Genomic DNA, 25875 nt, shown 5'->3' with positions numbered 1-25875 from the left:
TCCTAGTGTCAAATGCTTTGTGAAATACATCCTAGTGTCAAATGCTTTGTCAAATACATCCTAGAGCACCAAATGCTTTGTGAAATACATCCTAGTGCCAAATGCTTTGTGAAATACATCCTAGTGCCAAATGCTTTGTGAAATACATCCTAGTGTCAAATGCTTTGTCAAATACATCCTAGAGCACCAAATGCTTTGTGAAATACATCCTAGTGTCAAATGCTTTGTGAAATACATCCTAGTGTCAAATGCTTTGTCAAATACATCCTAGAGCACCAAATGCTTTGTGAAATACATCCTAGTGTCAAATGCTTTGTGAAATACATCCTAGTGTCAAATGCTTTGTGAAATACATCCTAGTGTCAAATGCTTTGTGAAATACATCCTAGAGCACCAAATGCTTTGTGAAATACATCCTAGTGTCAAATGCTTTGTGAAATACATCCTAGTGTCAAATGCTTTGTCAAATACATCCTAGAGCACCAAATGCTTTGTGAAATACATCCTAGTGCCAAATGCTTTGTGAAATACATCCTAGTGCCAAATGCTTTGTGAAATACATCCTAGAGCACCAAAAGCTTTGTGAAATACATCCTAGTGCCAAATGCGTTGTGAAATACATCCTAGTGCCAAATGCTTTGTGAAATACATCCTAGAGCACCAAAAGCTTTGTGAAATACATCCTAGTGCCAAATGCTTGGTGAAATACATCCTAGTGCCAAATGCTTGGTGAAATACATCCTAGTGCCAAATGCTTTGTGAAATACATCCTAGTGCCAAGCTTTGTGAAATACATCCTAGTGCCAAATGCTTGGTGAAATACATCCTAGTGCCAAATGCTTGGTGAAATACATCCTAGTGCCAAATGCTTTGTGAAATACATCCTAGTGCCAAATGCTTTGTGAAATACATCCTAGTGCCAAATGCTTTGTGAAATACATCCTAGAGCACCAAAAGCTTTGTGAAATACATCCTAGTGCCAAATGCTTTGTGAAATACATCCTAGTGCCAAATGCTTTGTGAAATACATCCTAGTGCCAAATGGTTTGTGAAATACATTCTAGAGCACCAAAAGCTTTGTGAAATACATCCTAGTGCCAAATGCTTTGTGAAATACATCCTAGAGCACCAAAAGCTTTGTGAAATACATCCTAGTGCCAAATGCTTTGTGAAATACATCCTAGTGCCAAATGCTTTGTGAAATACATCCTAGAGCACCAAAAGCTTTGTGAAATACATCCTAGTGCCAAATGCTTGGTGAAATACATCCTAGTGCCAAATGCTTTGTGAAATACATTCTAGAGCACCAAAAGCTTTGTGAAATACATTCTAGAGCACCAAATGCTTTGTGAAATACATCCTAGAGTGTCAAATTACTCCTCAGACTACAGATAGACCAGAGGAAGTGGAGAAGACGGGGTTTTGATACTATCACACTCAGAACATGTGAATGATATGTTCTTTAATCACGCGTCTGCACTGAGGGTATTTTGACTGTTTGGAAATGTAATTGAAGTGCTGAGTTAAAGTGTGTAGCACCAGGATGTGGATGACAGTGTTACTGCCTCGTCAAAACTCGTCTCTTTATTCATTATTTAACACTAATGGGGCCTGGTTATATTCAGAATGAACACATTGTTTAGTCATACTTCTTGTCTATTCCTATCCCTGATTAGTTGCATCTCATTCAAACCGAATCCAATTGTATTAGTCACAGGCTCCGTAAACAACAGATGTAGACTAACAGTGAAATGCTTACACCAAATGTATTCAACCAAAATGCCATGACAAACTCTTGAGTTGCTGATGTTATAGCAGAAAAATCAATAAACAATAGTATTTATTTGTGTGTCTACTGAAAGTGTGTGAAGCATGAGTCCATGATAAAGTATCCCTACCACAGGTCTCAATCTACTTTCAAACAGCTATGAATGGGTGTACAACTTCTGCACAACAGTTACTGCTCTCAGCAATTCATTGCTGATTCCAGAGTTTACTGTGTTCTAAAAGTGGATAAGAAAAGGTCTGGCCTAAAGGGAGTTATAGGTGAGATGAATTAAATAATCCAGCCAATTAAGACTAGCTTCTCCAAGCACCGTGTCAAGAGTGCAATCTATTATTACTGTTTTCCTTGTGGCCATGGGATGAAACGCACAAGCAATCAACGTTTCAACCAACAAATGCACACATGAAAAACACAAGGCCCACCCTAACCTAATCAGCGTGCAGAGCACTGGCAAAAAAAACTCCCCTTTTGTACTGTTGGTTGAATTTAGTTAAAAATGTAATAAATAAAATGACACAATATGCCTTTAACATGAACACGACCAAAGATTTAACAGAACTTTTTTAGGAAATTAAACAAGAATCCCCTCTGTGAGTCAGTGTATGGCTTTGACAACATGTTCTAATCGTTTTGAATCACTAAACACTCTGACCTCATTATGGAGATCCCCAGATTGACTATTTATGTGAACTGTGATATGAAGTGATTTACTATTGATATAATGCTCATACACCATGAGAACATGAAGCGATGATGTCTTATGAAGTGATTTCATTTGAATGATTTACAAACATTGACAGGAAGTCATATTTAATCTATGCTTCAGAGGCATCCAAAAATGACTTTATGATGAGAACTGTAATTAAAGGCATTGGAGCAAAGATCCAAAATATTTTCATCCTGGCAGTTCAGATGTACCGTTCATTGTAAAGAGTGCAATGGGAATCTAAGGTAGACAAAACAATAATTGGATGTGTGTTCCACAAACACCTAGTTGATGGGATAGTGCAGCATTTGGCAACATTTTTGTATTTACCCAGAGTCAGATGAACTCATGGACACCATTTTTACGAAGGAAGTTGAAAGTAGTTTCTGGAGCTATTGCTAATAGCGTTATCACAATGAATGGAAGTCTATAGGAAGAGCAAGCATACAAATGGTATCCGTGAGTTCATCTCACTCTGGGTAAGTACAAATAAAAGGGCTATTTGCCAAAATGTCACACTATCCCTTTAAACATTGATCAGCATTGTCAACAGAACAATATAGTTTCAGGGAAAAAACTTTTCTCCTTTAAATTACTACAGGTTGGCTATCACAACTATGGTCATCATCAACCTTGTACTGGCCTTCCTCATTGGAGAAGAGGTATTTTCAAGGTTGCACATAAAAAACATTCAACAAAACCTGTAAAATACAACACTCCAGACTATGTTTTCCACACACCTATACATCAACCCCCACGCACCCTCTACCCCACCCCTGCTCCCCCACTCACCATAGTCAGCATCATAGAAGATGATGAACTTCTGCCAGCGCAGCTCAGTGACCAGGGTCAGCATGACGTCGTTGAGGCGAGCAGGCGGACGAGCGGCCAGGGTGTAGCTCTCCCCATCAGGGCTGGGGTTGAGGTGGCAGGAGGTGCGTGGCGTGCCCTCGCCGTTCCTCTGGATAAACAGGTGGGGTATGTGCATGGCGTCGGTCAAGGACTGGAGGGCGTTGGCGGCTGCACAGCCTGTAGACGTCACCAGAGCCAGGATGCCCTGGTTCATCAGCTCACAGGCTGAAGAGAGACAAGGACAAGAGAGGGACATGATAAGACAGACTTCAGACATTCCAATAAGGCAGCAGAGAACACAAGGGATCAGTAGTGGTCAAATGAAAGTAGTGTGTTCTGTTTGTAGAGATGACTAAGATAAAGATGGAGATTTAAAAAAAATATGGAGATAACAAAATTCCCCCCAAAGATCAAACTCCTGGAGAAATTGGGAAGGGACTTGTAGCACAGAAAGTATGTGAGGTGAAGGGACAGAACTTCAAGGGCAGGTCAGAGCAGGGCACAGCAGGGCAGGGTAGTATAGGGGCAGGGTAGGACACAGTGCAGGACATGGGCAGAGAAAAATAGAGCAGGAGACCAGGGTATGGGCAGGGAAGGAACTGAGGGCACATACTGCCATGGGCATTGGGACAACAACAGAAAGAGGATGGGTGAAAGAGTTGGTGGGGCCTGTAGAAAAGTAAAATGTCACAAAAAAGGCACAAGTACAGTACAACAAGTTATGCAATAAATCCCTTTCTCTTTTGCATGCACCCCCTTATCCCTCCCCATCACAACAGAAACATATTCACTGTAATCTGTCACTCAGAGTAACATACAAATCCATGTTTGTAATAGTTGGTCCAACCACCACTTCCTCCTGCTGTTTGTTTATATTTGTGTATGCTTGGGAGAAATCAAGATACTTGTGGCTGGGACAAATTATTATTTATATTTTACAGTACTGTATAACATCTATGGCTCCAAATTTACTCTGAAATGCTGTTCATTATAAGTAATAGTAAATAATGTATGAATGTTGCGCATCTCTGTCAGTGAGTTCTGCTTATGAAGTGTTATAAAGTACTATGCTAGTTGGAAGTGTGCTTGGAGCCATTCAAAATGGTAAATAACCATTTACCAGTGCTTAAAAACTGCTGACTGCCAAGTACACAAGTCAATGTCTTTATTCAAAGATACAATACAAATAAAATGTTCATGGTCATAAGTTAAACAAGTTTAATGTGAGTGTCCAAGCTGTAAATCTTCTAAACTTCTACCGACTCCCACCCACACACTAAACGCATCAACACATATCAACCACCTACAGTATAACCAAACAGAAGTCCCAAGTCTAATTAACAAGGGACTCTGATTCAATCTTAATAAGGCAGGAAACTTTCAATCAACCATGCCTTGGGTCAATGAATAAATAAGTACACTGACGGTACAAAACATCAGGAACACCTTCCTAATATAGAGTTGCACACACTTTTACCCACAGAACAGCCTCAATTTGTGGGGGCATGGACTCTAAGGTGTCAATAGCGTTCCACAGGGATGCTGGCTCATGTTGACTCTAAAGCTTCCCACAGTTATGTCAAGTTGACTGGATGTCCTTTGGGTGGTGGACCATTCTTGATACACACAGGAAACTGTTGAAAATGGGAAAAAACAGTGTGCCTGAAAAACCCAGCAGCGTTGCAGTTGTTCACACACTTAAATTGGTGAGCCTGGCATCTACTACTATACCCTGTTGAAAGGCACTTAAATATTTTGTTTTGCCCATTCAATCTCTGAATGGCACACATATACAATCTCAAATGTCTCTATTGTCTCATCTACACAGACGTGGATTTAGCAGGTGACATCAATAAGGGATCATAGCTTTCAGCTAGATTCCCTGGTCAGTCTATGTCATGGAAAAAGCAGGTGTTCCTAATGTTTTGTGCGCTCAGTGTATTATCAATGCACCTGATCGTTCCATGCGTAAAGGTACTGCTCTCTGGCTCCATACAGGGGTGGAGGGGGGTGCAGGGCAGGAGGAGGAAGAGAGACAGAGGATGAGTGAGGATGAGTGAGGAGGAGTAGGAGTAGCAATAGGAGTAGCAAATCAGGGGGCGAGAGAGAGAGGGGGGAGACAGAGAGACAATGAGGGCATTTAGGTGATTGAGGGACCTATTTTCCCCGAAGCACCTTCACATGCTAATGAATCACCTGTGACCTGAATCCTCAACAGCCCAAAAATATTCCCAACTGGCTTGGCACTCACAAATTCAGTTTGACAGTTCAGTAGAGGAACTCAGTGGTTGAAATTACCCAAAGTATTGTCGAGCAAAAATATCCTCTTTAAAGTTAATATTTTTCTACATAAATTGCGTTTAATTGGGACCTTAGAATATCTGTGTCGACCTAATCAAGTAACATTGTGTAGGAAGAAATGCAGCTGGGAGATTAATTGGTAAAACCTACGCCTTTCGATATCACACCTCGTACCCTTCAGAGGAGACTGGGGAGGACCATGCTCCTCAGTGAATTTCATTAAAAAAGTTGTAATTTTTTAGATAAAACTATACTAAATATGTTCACGTCACCAAATAATTGATTAAAACACGCGGTTTTGTCATGAGGTTCTACAGTAGTCTCAGCAGCACTCTGTAGGGTAGCATCACGGTGAAGCCATAGGACAGCTTGCATTTGTCCTCCTCTGGGTACATTGATTTCAATACAAAAACCAAGAAGGCTCATGGTTCTCACCCCCTTCCATAGACATACACATTAATTATGCCAACTTCCGAAAGACATCCTACAACCTTTCAGAGCTCTTGAAGCATGAACTGACATGTTGTCCACCAAATCAAAAGATAATGAAATAATGAGCTACAGCTAGCTAGCACTGCAGTGCATAAAATGTGGTGAGTAGTTGACTCAGAGTGTGAAAGACAATATTTAAACAGTTTTGAACAAATGTATTTATTTAAAAATGAAGGAGAAGCAATAGAGAAACCTAGCTATATTTCTTTGTATTTTTTTCCACTTTCACTTTCAATTAACTAGAGAACGCAGCTAGCTAGTTTAGCCTGCTCAAACACCCATTTCAGGAGAGATGCTATGTTAGCTAGCTGGCTATGGCTATCCAACACTGGAATTATTCCAAGTCAAGGCAAGCATTTGGTTTTATTAATTTATTATCACCGGGAGCCACCAGTGTAACTGCTAAACTGCTTGCTGACTGTACATTGTACGGCATGATTGTAGCGGGTTTACTAATGTGTTAGTTCTAGTAGCTATGTTGACTATGACGTTAGCTAATATGTTGACAACGATGTAGACTGTGTGTAGCAGTTAGCAGTTATGATATGATGGTCACAGACAACTGATATGTTGTGCACTGAAATCCACAAGCAAAGGGAAATGGTGAGAGGAGAACGTGTAGATGCGAGAAGGAATTATAGAACAAACAACAATATCTTACTGTTTGTATGTGGCTGCTATGAAAGTGAACTGTGTGTAAGTGTGATCAGGTTTGTATTCATTCTGCTGATTCTGTTGAAAGATATTTCTTAAATGGAAGCAAACAGAATGAAACGGGGATAAACATACCTGAATTTCTCTTTTGCTGTTGGACTTATATCACCCTATATCAGCTAGATGCAGGATAGAGGATGTACGGCGGTATTGAATGGGTCACTGTCTGTCACCTTAATTACTCACATTTTCTCTTGACCTGTGCACCTACGTTGTAAATTTTAATTCATAGGCTAGGTTGTAGTAAACACATGATGGGTATAGGAAATATTTTATCATGTTATAGCATTAACCTATCGATGTTACATTGAGCTGGCTGAATGGAATATGAATGACAGTCATCCAATATGCTGTAATAGAAATAACGCCATGCTCATTAAAACTGACCGCCATTGACTCCTCGATACCGGTACTCCTTGTATATAGCCTTGTTATTGTTATTTTATCGAGTTACTACTCAATTCGTAATTTTTTGCCGAATATTTTCTTACCTTTTAACTGTATTGTTGAGAAAGAGTTCGCAAGTAATAATTTCACGGTAAAGTCTACACCTGTTGTATTCAGTGTATATGACAAATAAAATGAGATTTTATTTGACCATCCTACACTCTACTAATGTGTCATTTTCATAATGGCATCATTTTCCCCTTCTCTCCCTCATTCTACAAGCTAATGGTGTGTCAGGAAATGGAACCAAATACGAGCACAGCCATTATCTACACTAAACCCCTACTATCCCAGGACATGATTTGCCCATTTTTTCCTGGAAAATAGACTATATTAATATTTCAATTCCATTACAGACAAGCCTCTCTGACGGGCAGAGGTCTGCAGAGGCGCTGGCAAAGATGATAATGATGGAATAATGACTACTAAATGTTCTCACGAGAGTAGAAAGGGGCTATCATTCATATGCTGCTGTGTATGTGACACATCATGTTCGTTGAACTGCAGGCCTCATCCGCAGGAAGGTTTGCTTACGAAAATAAATGTACTCAGACTTGGATAGGTTAACATGGTATATATACAGTGCCTTTGGAAAGTGTTCAGACCGATTTACTTTTTCCATATATTGTTATGTTACAGCCTTATTCTAAAATGGATAAAATAACAAATATTCATCAGCAATCTACACACAATACCCCATAATGACAGCGAAAACAGGTTTTTAGACATTTTTGCAAATTTATAAAAAATAAAACAGTAGTATTGAGACCCTTTGCTATGAGACTCGAAATTGAGCTCAGGTGCATCCTGTTTCCATTGATCAACCTTGAGATGTTTCTACAACTTGATTGGAGTCCACCTGTGGTAAATTCAATTGATTGGACATGATTCGTAAAGGCACACACCTGTCTATATAAGGTTCCACAGTTGACAGGGCATGTTGGAGCAGTAACCAAGCCATGAGGTCAAAGGAATTGTCCGTAGAGCTCCAAGACAGGATTGTGTCGAGGCACAAATCTTGGGATGTGTTCCAAAAACATTCTGCCGCATAAAATGTCCCCAGGAACACAGTGGCCACCATCATTCTTAAATGGAAGAACTTTGGAACGACCAAGACTTTTCCTAGAGCTGGCCGCCAGGCCAAACTGAGCAAGGGCCTTGGTCAGGGAGGTGACCAAGAACCCAATGGTCACTCTGATGGAGCTCTAGAGTTCCTCTGTGGAGATGGGAGAACCTTCCAGAAGTATAACCATCTCTGTAGCACTCCACTAATCAGGCCTTTATGGTAGAGTGACCAAACGGAAGCCACTCCTCAGTAATAGGCACATGACGGCCCACTTGGAGTTTGCCAAAAAGTCACCTAAAGACCCTCAGACCTTGAGATACAAGATTCTCTGGTCTGATAAAACCAAGATTAAAGTCTTTGTCTGAATGCCAAGTGTCACGTCTGGAGGAAACCTTGCACCATCCCTATGGTGAAGCACACAGGCAAGACAATGCAGGAGTGGTTTTGGGTCTCTGAATGACCTTGAGTGGCCCAGCCAGAGCCCGGACTTGAACCCGATTGAACATCTCTGGAGAGATCTGAAAATAGCAGTGCAGCAATGCTCCCCATCCAACCTGACAGAGCTTGAGAGGATCTGCAGAGAAGAATTGGATAAACTCCCCAAATACAGGTGTGCCAAGAAGACTCAATGGTGTAATCACTGCCAATGGTGCATCAAGAAATTACTTAGTAAAGGGTCTGAAATCTTACGTAATGTGATATTTCAGTTTTTTTCTTTCTTATAAATTCGCAAAAAAATCTAAAAACCTGTTTTTGCTTTGTCATTACGGGGTATTGTGTGTAGATTGATGAGGATACCATTATGCTGACGAAATTATTGCCACAATGCTGTCATGCATCACATTCTATTGACATTAAAATGAGCCCAATCAAGCGAAATATCTTATGCTCCTTAAACTCTTAATTGAAAACATTAAAAAGACATCTGTCTGAAGGAATGAAGGCTGGCTAACAACAAACATTGTTTTGATTCAGATGTTTCCCTGCAGATGCTACTGCCACATCAAAGCACTTCTGTATGCAGATTGGGATGTGGCAAATTATTATACATCATTGCAGTCACAGGGGACATTATATACAACTTCTGCCGAGCAATCCGTTGCAAATTATGAGATTATCTTCAATGTGTACAGTTGTAATTGGAGCATAGCAGAATGTAGCTAATGAACCTCACCAATGCTGTGGTGAGAGTACATAAATTAGGGCTGTTGGAAGAATTTCAAACGGCAAATGAGATGATCTCATTTAGTGTCTCTCTCTCTGTAAACACACTAAAGTTTAATCAAAGGGGAAACCTTTGCAAAAAAATAACCAGCGACTGCATTAATGTTGACACCATGTACTCAGTATGTTGCACTTGCACAGTAGCTGTAAATAAAGTGAAATAGTTTAATAAAGTTTAAAAATATGATGTATATTTTTTGAAATACAGTAGCTGTAAAACATGTTGAATGTAGATAGAGACAATAATATTGGTATATGTTGTGACATAACCAATGAGACAGATTAAAAGACCAGCCACACGGATTGCACATAAACCCAAGATGTGTGGGAACCTCTTGGCAGTTAGGCCAATAATAAATTGATATTTCATAATCCCATTGATTTTCCTAAGTATACTTCAGTAGGTATTCAATCCAAATCTTCTAAAATCATTCACTCCTTTTGACCATGGTTAATCTGTGAAATATGATTGTTTCTGGTTATGGAAATTAGGCTAGTGACAATGCCCAAACATTTTTGAGATACCCCTACCCGAGGTGCAGTACCAGTCAAACATTTGGACACCTACTCAATCAAGGGGTTTTCTTTATTTTCAGTGTGCCAGTGTGGGTGCAATAATTGAATAACATGGATTTCTACATTTATTTTGCGATGCTCGCGCACGCGACATGTCCGGTCTGGTCAGCATGTTGGGATATCTTAATGCATCTTGGAAATATAGACCTGTAAACACAGAGAAACAATAGGAGGAAATGTCAAAAATGAATATTTTTAATGAATGTAAGATTTACTTTTTGGTAGCTGACTAAAAGACAACTTTCCAAGTCAAATGTATTCTCATTCTGTGCTGTATGGCCCTGCCTAACAAAATACAGGACATTTTGGCTTTACTCTGGAGGACCTAAGCGGGTCCATGCAGTCGTGGAAGAAGCCACTGGAACTGTCTCTTGCAGGACTCGGACGCCTGGCAGTCAAGAGCACCGCAGCCATGTGGATCAGCTGCAGGGCTGCAAAGCATAAGCCCCCTTTGCTGCCACCTCCTCCTTCTCTGGCTTGGATGACCTGGACACCACGCCTTGATGTGGAAGCAGAGTGCCAACTCCAAAGCCATGCTCCCCAATGTTATGGGGAACCCACTATGTGACTGAGGGGAAGGAGCATTGTGTACTGAGTATAGTGGTGTGCGCCCCATGGGTGGGGAAGTTCACCTGCTGACATGGTGTTCATGTTTATTGGCTGCACCATGGAGTAAATAGCCTAAACGTACCTTTCTGACTCCTCATTATTGGATTGTACTTTCACCATGTCATGGACATAATAGAAACTCTAATTTTAGTTGCAACTGTTTGGTGAAATGATTACACCCCAGTCTGGCCAGTCAGATGGGAGCTAACATTGGCTATGAAAGCACACCACCTGTGCCATTAAGGTCCAGCATTTTTGTCAGAGGCCACGTCACAGGTTACAATAGCACTGCCAATGACAGTCATTTTGTTTACATGTGAAAATTGTATAATGCACCTTTAACAGAAAAAATCACCTTCTGGTGTCACACCCTGATTTACATTTACATTTAAGTCATTTAGCAGACGCTCTTATCCAGAGCGACTGATCTGTTTCATCTGTCTGTGTGCTTGTCTCCACCCCCTGTCAGGTGTCTACCATCTTCCCCCATTATCTCCTGTGCATTTATACCTGCGTATTCTGTGTCTGTTGCCAGTTCGTCTTGTCCCGTCAAGTCCTTCCAGTGTATTAACGTGTTTCCTGTGCTCTTACTTTTTGCTTTATTTTTCTTTTATATAGTTCGGACCTTTCTGCCTGTCCTGATCCTGCCTGCTGTCCTGTACCTGCCTGACTCTGCTTTGGATTACGACTATTTTCCTGCCTTAACTTACCTGTTGCCTTCCCCTTGAACTATAATAAACTCTGAGACTCGTACTACCCGCCTCCTGTGTCTCCATCTGGGTCTTAGCCTGAGCCGTGATATTCTGGTGTAAAAAACATGTACATTGAAGGAAATTCACCACAATGTCTCCTTCTCCCATGCTCTACCAAGGTTTTCCATCACACAGCTTTGACCTACTAGAGTAGATACTGTATGTTGGTCTATTGTACTTCAAACAATGTGTAGGCAGGTTGCCTAGGATTCAAACCTTCTCAAACAGCCTAATTCATACTCTTCAGAAGGATAATGGATTTTACAGAGTCCTGCTTTAAAATAATGTATGTATACATTGAGTATACAAAACATTAAGGACACCTTGTCACGCCTTGGTCTTAGTATTTTGTGTTTTCTTTATTTATTTGGTCAGGCCAGGGTGTGACATGGGTTTATTTTGTGGTGTGTTTTTGTATTGGGGTTTAGTAGGTATTGGGATTGTGGCTGAGTAGGGTTGTCTAGGAAAGTCTATGGTTGCCTGAGGCGGTTCTTAATCAGAGGCAGGTGATTATCGTTGTCTCTGATTGGGAACCATATTTGGGCAGCCATATTCTTTGAGTATTTCGTGGGTGATTGTTCCTGTCTCTGTGTTTGTTGTCACAAGATAGGCTGTATAGGTTTTCACTTTCCGTTTGTTGTTTTTGTATTGTTCGTGTTTTTTTCTTCATTAAAGATGTATGGAACTAACCACGCTGTATTTTGGTCCGACTCTCCTTCGACGGAAGAAAACCATAACACACCTGCTCTTTTTATGACATAGAATGACCAGGTGAATCCAGGAGAAAGCTATGATCGCTTATTGATGTCACTTGTTAAATTAACTTCAATCAGTGTAGATGAAGGGGAGGAAACAGGTTAAAGAAGGATTTTTAAGCCCTGAGACAAGGATTGTGTATGTGTGCCATTCAGAGCGTGAATGGGTAAGACAAAATATTTCAGTGCCTTTGAACTGGATATGGTATTAGGTGCAAGAACTGTAACACTACTCGGTTGTTCAAGTTCAACAGTTTCCTGCATGTATCAAGAACGGTCCACCACCCAAAGGACATCCAGCCAACTTGATACAACTGTGGGAAGCATTAGAGCCAACATGGGCCAACATCCCTGTGGAACGCTTTCGACACCTTGTAGAGTCCATGTCCCAACAAATTGAGGTTATTCTGAGGGCAAAGTGGGGTGGGGGGCTGCCATAGTACCATTTGATGGAGGTTAAATCACGTGTAAATATTTTTTTTGTGTACAACACTCATGCCAATAAAGACTGGGTTGGTGTAATTTTATTATGAATCCAATATGGCCAACATGATTACACTCAATCATGTTCACATTGTTGCCCTTGTTTATTTAGTATTATGTTATTCTGTCTTTAAAAGGGTTTCATAAGGCTCTTGGTATATATAGGATTATGAGTGTCACTGCCATGCCTTTGCTGTGTTTAAATAGCTGAAGCCAAACAGCTTTTTAACGTGTGTTCATGTTTAAATCTCATTCACACACTTACAGCATATCAACAATGGGCAATTCTGCTAAATATAACAAGCCTTTCTCGACAAAAGCACATAGTAGAGTAACGAAGTCACAGGAAAGCAACCTTTACTACAACAGTATGTACTGTGTAGCGCAAACATTTTCGTATTTTCCCCACTGAAACTAAGTGTGCAAGGTTGATTCAAAGTCTTTGAGGTGACCAGGACATACAGGGTGAGGACAAGGTGAGGACAAAGAAGCCAGTTGTTGTTGTATGGGTAACCTGCAGTGACATGTATGACAGGCTGGGTATTGGCGCTGTGTGGTGATCAGTTTCCAATTCTACAACAGTGCACGCACACACATCCGGATTACAAAATAACACTCCACACTTCAAACGTTCTATCCAGGACGGCACAGCAACAGCAGGGGCCCACCAAATGGCTCGCCCGACTCTAAATGGACAGAATCCAGACCATTTATATGGAAACCAGAGAACATTCTTGTTAACACCAAAACCCTTGCTTTTTTGGGAGAAATCATGAAATAAACTTCTAGGCTCGGAGATAAGAAGTGTACTGATGAATGTTATGATCATTGAGTCATGTAGAAATGTTAAATGATATTAAGTATTTTCCCCGTATCCCACCCTTTCTCCCATTTTCGCACTGAAAGGACAATTGGGAATCTGACAAGAGATTGAGTTAAAAGAAACCATACTCTCCTTTCCCCTCTTTCTTCCCCTTGCTAACGACTTCATCACTGCATATCATTTTGCCATAATCTGTCAATGATTAACTCATCCTTTACTGTAGTATAACCTTGTTTTTATGATAAATATTATTTTTTAAATAAAATAATATCACTGTCTCATGTTTCATCCCACGTCAATAAAATGATTGTGATACGTACGGTTAATCCCTACTCGTTAATCCCTATTTAATTTCCTATTGACTTAAATGATTGGTGGTACCCCATTTACTGTAGAAAATACATAAATCCATATTTCATATTCCATAATTAATTACCCAATTCATTAGACATTATCATGATGTTAGGCCACTCCTGTACACATGCTTAATTGACCTGTGGGTGGACCTTTTGGTAACACATTACCTTAAGTGTACATTAATTAATATGTAACTAAATAGTAATACACATATTTATAAAATACATGTAATTATAATAATAATATATGCCATTTAGCAGACGCTTTTATCCAAAGCGACTTACAGTCATGTGTGCATACATTCTACGTATGGGTGGTCCCGGGAATCGAACCCACTACCCTGGCGTTACAAGCGCCATGCTCTACCAACTGAGCTAAACAATAAGTCATTACACTGTGATAAAGGTTTAGCGGTATAGGTTATTACACAAGTGGAACAAGAACATATCAGTTTGTCGGAGGTTATTCCACGTGTAATTACTCATGATTTATGCACATGTATTTATAAGATGTCTTGTTCCAAATGTAACTAACATGTTCTGTAATTACTTTTGCAGCCTCCTGTGTCGCACCATGTTAGCAATGCATCCTAATATGTTACCTTGTTACATGTGACAACATAAGTCACTACCACCAAACTAAACTAGGACTCTGTCAGCTGTTGTAACAATGCACACCCTATCATTAACTACAGCTTCAGTTATCTTATTTCCATATTATTTGGATTAAAGGATGAACTGAATTAAATGTAAGAGCGATGTATTTACAATGGATATGCATGTAACTATAATGTTCCTACCCAGGAGCAAGCAACTTAAACTAAAGTGTTATAACCTTTGTAAATAATATGTACCTGCCTTTGAAAAGGGATTTCGGGTTTATTTCCCTGGCTTCAAAGGTGTAATATAAGTGAAATGTTCAAAATAATATAATGTTTAAGGTTAATGTAGGCACTCATGAGCAAGCAGCTTCAAGTAAAATGAAACACAGTAGAGTAAACCTCTTTATTATAATCATTGGGAAAATACACTTCAATTAAGAATATATGTTGTTACAGCACCTAAAAGTGTAGTTACAATTTACTTTCAATGCAATTACATATTTCACAGGATGTCAAAATGTAACTTATTACAATGTTATAAAGAAAAGTATCGTAACCACAATGTTTCTGCTCAGGAACAAGCAACTTAATGTAAAGTGAAGCACATTGTGAATTACTGATGTAATCACTATGTAGTTACTATGTTACAACTATGGCAGATACCCAGTACAGTACTTTGGAATTCTATAGTTAGGGGTTGGCATGTAAATGTATTTTGCAGTGTTTCCACTATATGCATTCAGGAACGGCGCTCCACCATTCTAAAATCATTCGCTCCTTTTGGATTTTAGAATTTGATTTCATTTTGTGATTATCTTTGTGGAACATGTACAAACGGCTCTCTTCACTGCACATCTGGAGCAAGTGTCAACCACTCACAATATTTTGTTTATTTTTGTTTTCGAATTTACAGCCAGAACATGCTGTATCCTTAACATTTCAACATAAATGTGTGCAAAATCACGTTTCTAGGGGGTATGGAGCAGTTCCTTGCACCACATCTTAGAAAACAGACTAATGTAACAGCCGTTTCACATCCGTTACACTAACATCTTTATGATTGTTTTACCGCAGGGACACACTATCTTCCTCTTACATTATCTCTACCCAGTGTGTGTATGTGTGCGGGCACGTGTGTGTGTGTGAATGGGTGTGCATAATCAGTGTTTATTTGAACTTATATGTAATAGGGAGCAGTTCATTACGCCTCTTCTATTTTATAGCATAGCTCACCTCTGCTGTTGCATTTTTGGTGATCCTTCTTGCATATTGGTTGAGCGTCTCTTTAGAGCTCTCAAACACTGCCTGTGAATGAAGGAACTCCGGCACGACAAGCATGATCTCTACCAGAGGGGCACTCATCACCATAGTGTTGCGATCCACTCCCACGCTGTGGAAAGCAGCGGACACGATTCCCTTATTTTAGGTGTGGCTGCTAACATGTAAAACATAAAGCAATTTATTAATGTGCTTGCTGAAATCAGAACACAATAGCATTTATTCTAAACCAAAAAACTATATCCAAACTTCTTCCATTTAGGAATGATGGAGGCCACTGTGTTCTTGGAGACCTTCAATGCTGCAGAATGTTTTGGTACCCTTCCCCAGATCTGTGCTTCGACACAATCCTGTCTCAGAGCTCTACGGACAATTCCTTCGACCTCTTGGCTTGGTTTTTGCTCTGACATGCACTGTCAACTGTGGGACCTTATAAAGACAGCCGTGTGCCTTCCAAATCTTCCAAACATATATCATGGTGTACAAGACACACGTCTGATTCACGCCTGTCTGAGTAAACTAATCCACTGTGGAGGCCATGGGGATGGCGCAGTCCATCACTCAAATACATGCTACTTTTATTGTATACAGTTAAACTACATAAAAACAATGGTGCAACACTAATAAAAAAATACATTATTTTATAACAAATGTGCTATAACAAATGTATTGGCTAGTGGTCGCTGTCCACAGTTCTTAAGAACATTAGTTTGCTGTTGAATTGGTACATTTTCCTAGACCATGTTGCTATGTGCTTAATAGCAAAGTTAACCAGCATATTGGTGTTGAGAATAATGACGCGGAGGCAGCACCATAGTTAGGAGACGAGAAACAGCCCTTGCATTATTGTCTACGAAAAGTGAGGAGAGGAAACCCCAACTTAATTAGGTCTATAATCAATAGCCTAACAGTTAAATGTGCCTGGCTTTATAAATCCTCCAAATATAAAGTATCTACAGAAATAAGACAGATCCTGCTTCTGTTGCCTGTTTGAGTGTCTATTTAATAGCATACTGATTCTGTGAGCACCATGCCTTATGCAACGACATGTCAAGTAAACAATTTTTAAAATGCGGCTGTTTTTAATCTTTGCTTTGCTGTAATAAAGGCTTTACACTTCCCTGGTAATATTTACAATATATTTAGTGTTGTTTACACTGTTCCAAATTGTCAGAAAAATATTATTTATAATAATAATAACGCTCCTTTTTCTTGATCTCCTAATTGTTATTATTACTATTACAATCATCATTATAATAAAAGGTGATGTCATCATCATTAGTAGGCTAAGTATAGCAGCCTTGTGAACCTACCAGCTGTATGCCTAAGAGCGCATCCTCTATGGTCTTAATACCATAACTTACTTAGGTGTATACTTCACTACTCATATACTGTAGGCTACTGTATCAGTCAATCATTCATTTGTTTATGTCATCACAAAGCATACAAGTCATTCATGATTTGAAATGCAATAAAGCAAGCCTTGAATAATTAAACAATAAATAAACTGTTCCATTTCGGGAAATTGCATTCACGAATGAACGCGACTGTTTAGTCTTTGCTGTAATAAAGGCATAACAACAACAACAAGCTACGCTTATTTATTTATATTGTGTTTTTTTTTACATTATTCCAATTGGTCAGAATTGCTTTATTGTAATCTAACAGCACCTGTTTGGCACACATAAAATGCACACAGCACTTGCTCCTTTATTCTTCTTGATCTCCAGTATATTCCACAACTAGTCAAATATATTCCACACATCTGACTTTCCATTTACCTATATATATATATATATATATATATACCTCATGAGCATCCAGTAGCTGTCACGCCTGGGTCATTGTATTTTGTGTTTTTGTTATATGTTTGGGTAGGCCAGGGTGTGACATGGGTTTATATGTTGTATTCGTATTGGGGTTTGTATTATTTGGGATCGCGGCTGATTAGGGGTGTTGTTAGGCTTGGCTGCCTGAGGCGATTCTCAATCAGAGTCAGGTGCTTGTCATTGTCTCGGATTGGGAACCGTATTTAGGTAGCCTGAGTTCGCTTTGTATTTTGTGGGTGTTTGTTCCTGTCTCTGTGTTGTAGTCACCAGATAGGCTGTAATTAGTTTCACGTTCCGTTCTGTTGTTTTTGTATTTCAGTTATTTCATGTACCGCGATTCTGTTCATTAAAGTCATGAGTAACCTACACGCTGCATTTCGGTCCGACTTTCTTCATTCAACAGACGAACGCCGTTACAGAAACACCCACCGCTCACGGACCGAGCAGCGTGTAAACTGGCAGGATCTAAAGGAGGACGTTATGGACGGTAGAGGCATGGAGTATACGACGTGGGAAGAAATCGACAGGTGGGCGGCCGACCCAGAGCGAGTGCAGGAGCCCGCCTGGGATTCCCTGCAGCAATGCGAAGAGGGCTATAGACGAATGGAGTCGAAAAGGAAAACACGGCGACGCAGAGCGAAAACCGAAAGTAACCCCCAAATATTTATTGGGGGAGAGCGCAGAGAGAGTGGCTGAGTCAGGAGTCAGACCTGAGCCTACTCTCCCTGTTAATTGTGAGGAGCAGCAATATAAGGACTTCTGGTCTTGGGAGATGATATTAGACGGAAAAGGACCCTGGGCGCAGTCGGGAGAATATCGCCGTCCCAAGGAAGAAATAGATGCGGCTAAAGCGGAGAGGCACTGGTATGAGGAGGCAGCACGGCGACGCGGTTGGAAGCCGGAAAAGCAGCCCAAAAAAATTATTGGGGGGTGGCTAGAAGGGAGAATAGTTATGCCAGGTAGGAGACCTGCGCAAACTCTCTGTGCTCACCGTTGGGCTAGAGAGACCGGGCAGGCACCGTGTTATGCTATGGAGCGCACGGTGTTTCCAGTGCGGGTGCAAAGCCAGGTGCGGCACATACCAGCCCTTCCTATTGGCCGGGCTAGAGTGGGCATCGAGCCAGGTAAGCTTGGGCAGGCTCGGTGCTCAAGAGCTCCAGTGCGCCTGCACGGTCCGGTCTATCCAGAGCCACCTCTATACACCAGTCCTCCGGTAGCAGCTCCCCGTACCAGGCTTCCTGTGCGTGTCCTCGATCCAGTACCACCAGTTCCAGCACCACGCACCAGGCCTCCAGTGCGCCTCGCCTGTTCAGCGCAGCCAGCGCTTTTCTCCTCTCCTGCGCTGCCGGAGTCTCCCGCCTGTTTAGCGCAGCCAGAGCCTTTCTCCTCTCCTGCGCTGCCGGAGTCTCCTGTCTGTCCAGCTCCGCCAGTGCCGCCAGTCTGCCCAGCGCCGCCAGTGCTCCCAGTCTGCCCAGTGCTCCCACTCTGCCCAGCGCCGCCAGTCTGCCCAGCGCCGCCAGTCTGCCCAGCGCCGCCAGTCTGCCAGAATCCGCCAGAAGTGCCAGTCTGCCAAGATCCGCCAGAAGTGCCAGTCAGCCATGATCTTCTAGATCGGCCAGACAACCTGAATCATCCAGTTCCACCAGCCAGCCAGGATTTACCGGAGCCTACTACCTGCCTCAGCTTCCTCTCAGTACTGGGCTTCCTCTCAGTACTGGGCTTCCTCTCAGTACAGGGCTTCCTCTCAGTACTGGGCTTCCCCTCAGTACCGGGCTTCCCCTCAGTCCCGGGCTGCTTCGGTCCCGAGCTGCCCCTCTGTCCCGAGCTGCCCCTCTGTCCCGAGCTGCCCCTCTGTCCCGGGCTGCCCCTCTGTCCCGGGCTGCCCCTCTGTCCCGGGCTGCCCCTCTGTCCTGAGATGCCCCTCTGTCCCGAGCTGCCCCTCTGTCACGAGCTGCTCCTCAGTTATGTGGGGATCTGAGTGAGGACTATTAGGCCATGGTCGGCGGAGAGGGTGGATTATCCCAGGACGCGAAGGGGAGGAAATAGGACATTTATGGAGTGGGGTCCACGTCCCGAGCCAGAACCGCCACCATGGACAGACGCCCACCTGGACCCTCCCTATGCTCTTGATGTGCGTCCGGGAGTCCGCACCTTAGGGGGGGGTTCTGTCACGCCTGGGTCATTGTATTTTGTGTTTTTGTTATATGTTTGGGTAGGCCAGGGTGTGACATGGGTTTATATGTTGTGTTTCGTATTGGGGTTTGTATTAATTGGGATTGTGTATGATTAGGGGTGTGTCTAGTTAGGCTTGGCTGCCTGAGGCGGATCTCAATTGGAGTCAGGTGATTCTCGTTGTCTCGGATTGGGAACCGTATTTAGGTAGCCTGAGTTCGCTTTGTATTTTGTGGGTGTTTGTTCCTGTCTCTGTGTTGTAGTCACCAGATAGGCTGTAATTAGTTTCACGTTCCGTTCTGTTGTTTTTGTATTTCAGTTATTTCATGTACCGCGATTCTGTTCATTAAAGTCATGAGTAACCTACACGCTGCATTTCGGTCCGACTTTCTTCATTCAACAGACGAACGCCGTTACAGTAGCCTAAACATTCCCCCCTTTCGAGTGGTTGCTGCAGCAGAGAGACAACGTGTGCTAGTCAGTCACTTGCTGTCTTTTTTTTTTAAACATAGCGTAGCAATTCTGAGCCCGGCGCAATCAAATCAATTGCTGGTCTGATTCCCTCTAGTCATTTGTGCATCTTAATTATTTAATCAGATTTATGGAAAAAAACACGTTTTAAAATTCCGACCAATCAATTAGTCGAAAGAACAGAAGACTCTTAGTCGACCAAGATTTCTTTTGTCGGGGAAAACTCTATTACAAATAGTATCAATGTGTGAGTTAAGCAGCCCTTAAAGTAATCAGGAGCTGTTCTAATTTGAAATGACAAGAGATAGCAGACTTAACAATGATCAGTTTGGAATGTTTAGGAAATTGAATAGGAGTCTGTTAGCTTTTGGGGTATTAAAAAGTCTAACATAAAAAGTAAAAGTAGTATCAAGAAAAAAAGTCATAGCTGGAAATGTAACGCTCGACAGAATAGAGTTTAAGTGGTGATAATAGTTTTTACATTTTATTAAGTTGATAGGGAGCACAGAAAGTGGGCAGAATAATATTAAATATGCAGAATGACAAGAGAGTTATTGCGTTCTGCAAGCACACTTATTATAATACCTCAATGAAATTAGCTAATTTCATTTATGCATGAATGCAGCCAAGCCAATCTGGCAGTAGTCTACACAGGCAGCACATTTCTGCCAAAATTGGATCATGAATAAATTTGTTTGTGTACCTGGACCCGCCCCTTTTGTGATGAGATATGACACATTCATGACTAGCCGTGTTCATGTAGCACACAGAGTCATATTTGCCTAATTTGGCGTGAACAAAACCAATGCACTTAGGAAGACCTCTTAAACCTTGTCTGAGGAAACAGGGTCAGAGGAATGATTTAACAGCTAGTAAGGTTTAGAGACACAGCTCTAGAGTCAAACTTGTAGCTATCATCATCATTATCATCATCTTAATTACTATCACTCTTATTGTACAGTATGTGAAAGTTCTCCCTTACTCTAAAACAAAACTTTAAAGGTGTCATTAAACAATGCAAATAAACTTACCTACAGAAGAGGCAGGACTTGGTCCTAGGGAGAGTCTGACCCCCTTTCCCTACAGTTAAAGGAAAAATAAAGAGAACATTGAGGCTAATGTCAGCCAACAGATGATTGGTGAAAGACATTATCAGCGACAGTCTTTAATTTAAGCCTCTTTATCTTCTTTAATGACAAATTGCGTTGGCTTGACAGCAATTATGTTGACAAAATCCCAGACAGATATGGAAACAGACTTCTGACGTTATCTTACCATGCAACTGGTTAACAGTTTTGCGGAGGTAGACCCTCTCCTCTTCCAAAGCCTCCATCTTGATCTTCCTCTTCAGCATCTACACTTTCAAATTTTCAGTTGTATGGTCAGAGGGGCTCGATACAGACACTATAATTCAAACAAAGGGCATTCGTTGCAACGTTATAAGATATTCTACAGAACAATTGAATTGTTTAACTATGTCATTAGACAATGCAAACACACTGAACAACATATGAGGCAGGACTTGGTTGTCATAGGGAGGGAGTCTGACCCCATTGTCCGAAGGGAGAAATAAATAAAACATCCTGGCTAATGTCAGCCAAGAGATGATTGGTTATAGCAGGGATTCCCAACCACTAGACAGTGGACGGGCCTGCCTTTTAGATAGTTTATAGCCTGGCTGATGCACAGATCTGTGATACACAAAAACAGGTCGGATAACCATTCGCTCCTCTACAATATTTAAAGCACAAACAATCAAGATGGATTTAGGGCCGATCTAATAACACATGCAAAACATGGATGAGCCATTGATCTGTATGGTTCGACCTGTATTCATTGACCCGTAATCAGTACTGTCTAAACGCAACAGCCCACTTTTTTATATTTTCAATGAATGGCCCTTCATGCTTATTACCTGTGTCATAGGTTAAGTATGAATGGTCTGGCACGGGCTAAACCCACTTCAAATATACAGGGTAAAACCCTTGTTCTTGGTGTGAAAGTGGTATAGGTATTTGCATGGGGCGAGGAATTCATTCTTGTCGAATTCATTCTTCTGAACTGAAATATGAACTGAAGGTGAATGCACCAATTTGTAAGTCGCTCTGGATAAGAGCGTCTGCTAAATGACTTAAATGTAATGTAATGTAATGCGTACTTAGAAAGGTTCTACCCACTAGCTAGCACTTTGCAGTGTCAATATTACAGACTAGTCACATAAACAATATCAAAGAGCCAACAGTCTGGTGCTTTGATCAGGTCAGATATTTAACTTTCTACGACAAATAATTGTATTGTTGTTTCTACTGAAACCAAACATTTTGATGAATTAAGCCATACTTACCATCTATGGGAGCTGTATCATCATCTACAGCAACCACAGTTGGTTCCTGTACCGCTTACTTAAGGATCTCAACATCTACCACTTCGGTTATGGCACCATCCTCTGCTGATGAGGCCATCTTCTTTCATTGTTTGTAAGTCAGTTTTACATGACATTCTATAGATGAACAAAGGACACATTTCCAGTATAAACCAAAGTACTGTTGAAAAATGTGTCATGCAATCTAATTGGAATCTATTATAAATGTGTGGGCCATACAAACATGGTTTTCTGAATCACTAAGGGTCTAGCGAGCTCTTGTCTAAAAAGGTACTAAAATGTACTTTTATGTAATTGCAGGTATTCATTCTAGCTATGGTTATACTGCATAATACGTCTAAGGACAATTATATTAATACATCAGGTATTACTGTAGGAACCCATGCGTAATTACATATATATTATCACACTATCTACATTGTATATACTTTTTGTAGTATTAGGTTATTACTTATGTGGAAATTGGTATATCACTTCTTATGTAACTACAATGGTATTGGTAACAACTTCTAATGAGCTGGCTAGAGCTATGGCTTACAACTAGCGAGCATAATAAAGCAGCCAGCTCTTCTAACTAACTACCAGCAAATAGTTTGGCTAAGCTAACCTTGGCTAGCACCACAGTGACAATAGACTAGCCTAGCTAGTAACATTAACCTTAGTTTGCTTATTAACTGAGGTTGCTAGCTATCTAATTAACTAGGATGCTATATTGGCTTTACATGTGCTAATGAAGGACATCTGAATTAGAATTGCACTATTTGAGTCGGCTTCTATTCGGCTACACATGGCCAACCTATAGCCAGGCTACACATGACAAATGGCTACTTGGCCAAGCTATAGCCAGGCTTCTAGCTAATACTATTCTAATGTAATTTGCACTAGCTAGCTAGCAAGTTAGCTAGTCATCAAAAAGTTAGCTGACAGTTAGAAAACTGGCTTATCCTGCCAAGGCAACAATTAACATATATTTTGCGTCTGTTACATTGTTAGCAAGATAATAAACCAAGTGAAGATAATATAATTGGCAAAATACAACCAGCAAGCTACTGTTTTTGCAAACCAGCAACAGGTCAGCTGTGTCACTTAGTCCTTAACTAACGTTAGCTAGCTATGTTAAAAACGACAGGATGGGAGCGAGAAAAAGATGGTCCCACAAAAAGCGCCTCATTTGCACTGATATATCACATGAAATCCACCGATTAACAAGACAAATTCAATAGTACATTTTAACTACATTAATATATGACTACTTATTTACCTTGGTTCTCCTTGGCCAACGTTGACTGTCACTGCGTTTTTGTCCTCGATTTCGCTCAACGTGATTTTTTTGGCTTAAAGTTCCAACAATGTCCTGCACATCGGTATCTCACGGATGCAAAGCAGATAATGATCCGGAATGCATGCAAAACATTACAACGGGTATTGGTTGGCCTAAAGCACTTTGGAAATGTTTGAAATTATGATTACTGTAAAAAAAAAATGAAAACGTAAATTTACTGTACAGACAGTGCATTTCACTTTCATCTTGAGCTGGTATGTAAAACCTAGTTAGCTAGTCTCATAGGTTCTACGTGTGTACGCTGCTGTGCCGAGCTAACCGGGCTGACATTGACCTTCAGTATATATAATTTTTTCAGTCCAGATTTCCAGTCTCTACAAGGGCTCGCTCTCCTCTGTGTCCAAGTTGCATTCCCATTCTGGACACTCAGGACTGCCAGCCCGTTTAGAGCAAGTGAAGAGCTTAGGAAAGGCACACCATTCTGGTCTATCTTTGGCCTGCAGCCTACCACTCAAGATGTTTCATCTATATCTGGAGAGCTGTTGTTCTCCTAATTCCAACAATGTGTATGCATTCCTACTGTTACTGAAAAAGTCCATTGATAATCATAGAATGCAATTGAATGTAATATAATTACTTAGTCTATGTTCCATTTCAATTATCACGTCGTGATGTTCCATTTCAATTATCACGTCGTGTCAGTCTCTAAAACGTGCACCTGTGTCTGGGTTAAATGTTGGTGTTTCCTTGCAGGATTTGTCGAAACAAGAGGCATCGTCAGATTCCCTCTGCTCCATCAGGAAGGATTTCATCTTTAGCCATTCTCGGGTTCCACTTACAATTGGGTAACATTTCTTCATCGGTAGGTTAATGAATGACACACTAAGATTGGGATAATTACATTTTTAGAAACTGGTTCACAATCAGGGGCTGCATTACCCAAAAGAGTTTCAAAAGATCCCTAACACTTTTTTTGTTTTGTTTTTACAGTGGGATGGGATGCTTCATTGATGATTAAATAGTTGGGCTAGTGGTAAAGCTGCCAAGGTTAGAAAATACATAATTTTGACCACTTTGTTAATATCTGTCACTCACAGAAATGCTCTTTCATGCTCTTTCAGCCCCAATAAAATGAAGCATAACAACCATACACAAGGTACTGGTGAGTGTGGGGCTCTTTGCTAAGTAATTACATGTTAGTTAGTGTTCCGTGGCATAGGTTAGAACAGAAATGGAACAAGGTATGGCGAGTAGGTCTCTCCAGGCTGAAGATAATGTGGTTTAAGGGCAAGTTAAGGTTGTGTTACCAAAAGCTGGGTCTCAATGTCTGGGGCCTATGGTGGATTCCACTTATGAAAAACATATTGGGGTTTCCATTGTCATATACTATTGATCTGATGTGTTAATTTATTTTTGCAATATTGCAGAATTGCACAGTGGTCACACTACATGTTTGGCTACCCGAGTGGCGCAGCGATCTACGGCAATGCATCTCAGTGCAAGAGGTTTCACTGCAGTACCAGTTTTGAATCCAGGCTGCATCACGTCTGGCTGTGATTGGGAGTGGGTTTGGCGGGGGAAGGCCGTCATTGTAACTGACTTGCCTACTTAAATAAAGGTTCAATGTAAAAACATATATATAGAGGATGGTATTGCACGGAGCTCAAGCACCCTGACAAGATTAACGAAAAGCCTGAGAAAGGTGAGAGGTGCATTGTCATTGTTACAGTTGTCGATCAACACCCAATTATTAGCAATTTTGACTCTGAAAAAGTTTTGTTTACCTATATTCACTCTAAGGACATTTTTGCTCACTTGCAAACAATATGTAAAAGGGTGTTTTAATAATCAGGCTTTTGGGATATTTCATGCATTATTTACTGGACAGCGTAAAGGGGCACTGCAAGATTTTCAAC

The 25875-nt window shown here is 41.0% G+C and overlaps 1 protein-coding gene and 1 long non-coding RNA gene across 4 annotated transcripts in view; both read right to left on the bottom strand.

Moving 5' to 3' along the window:
• Positions 1-25875, bottom strand: part of LOC124038280 (glutamate receptor ionotropic, delta-1-like) — a 446412-nt gene that overhangs the window by 191489 nt on the left and 229048 nt on the right. For both annotated transcript variants that reach the window (XM_046353943.1, XM_046353944.1), the window contains exon 3: positions 3285-3569. In XM_046353943.1, the coding sequence (XP_046209899.1) occupies positions 3285-3569 (285 nt within the window). The remainder of the gene's footprint in view (positions 1-3284; positions 3570-25875) is intronic.
• On the bottom strand, positions 10194-24085 carry LOC124038281. 2 transcript variants are annotated; one of them, XR_006839334.1, is made up of 5 exons: positions 23939-24085; positions 22639-22794; positions 21570-21698; positions 21326-21374; positions 10194-10311 (listed from the first exon to the last, which is right to left on the bottom strand). It is a non-coding gene; the product is annotated as an uncharacterized LOC124038281 (long non-coding RNA). The 2 variants fall into 2 exon arrangements; XR_006839333.1 differs by lacking the exon at positions 10194-10311 and adding an exon at positions 15054-15979.

The sequence above is a fragment of the Oncorhynchus gorbuscha genome, linkage group LG06 (genome assembly GCF_021184085.1).
Source record: "Oncorhynchus gorbuscha isolate QuinsamMale2020 ecotype Even-year linkage group LG06, OgorEven_v1.0, whole genome shotgun sequence".
Classification (NCBI taxonomy): domain Eukaryota; kingdom Metazoa; phylum Chordata; class Actinopteri; order Salmoniformes; family Salmonidae; genus Oncorhynchus; species Oncorhynchus gorbuscha.
The sequence above is the reverse complement of the archived record's forward strand: the minus strand, read 5'-3'. Positions and strand labels throughout refer to the sequence as shown.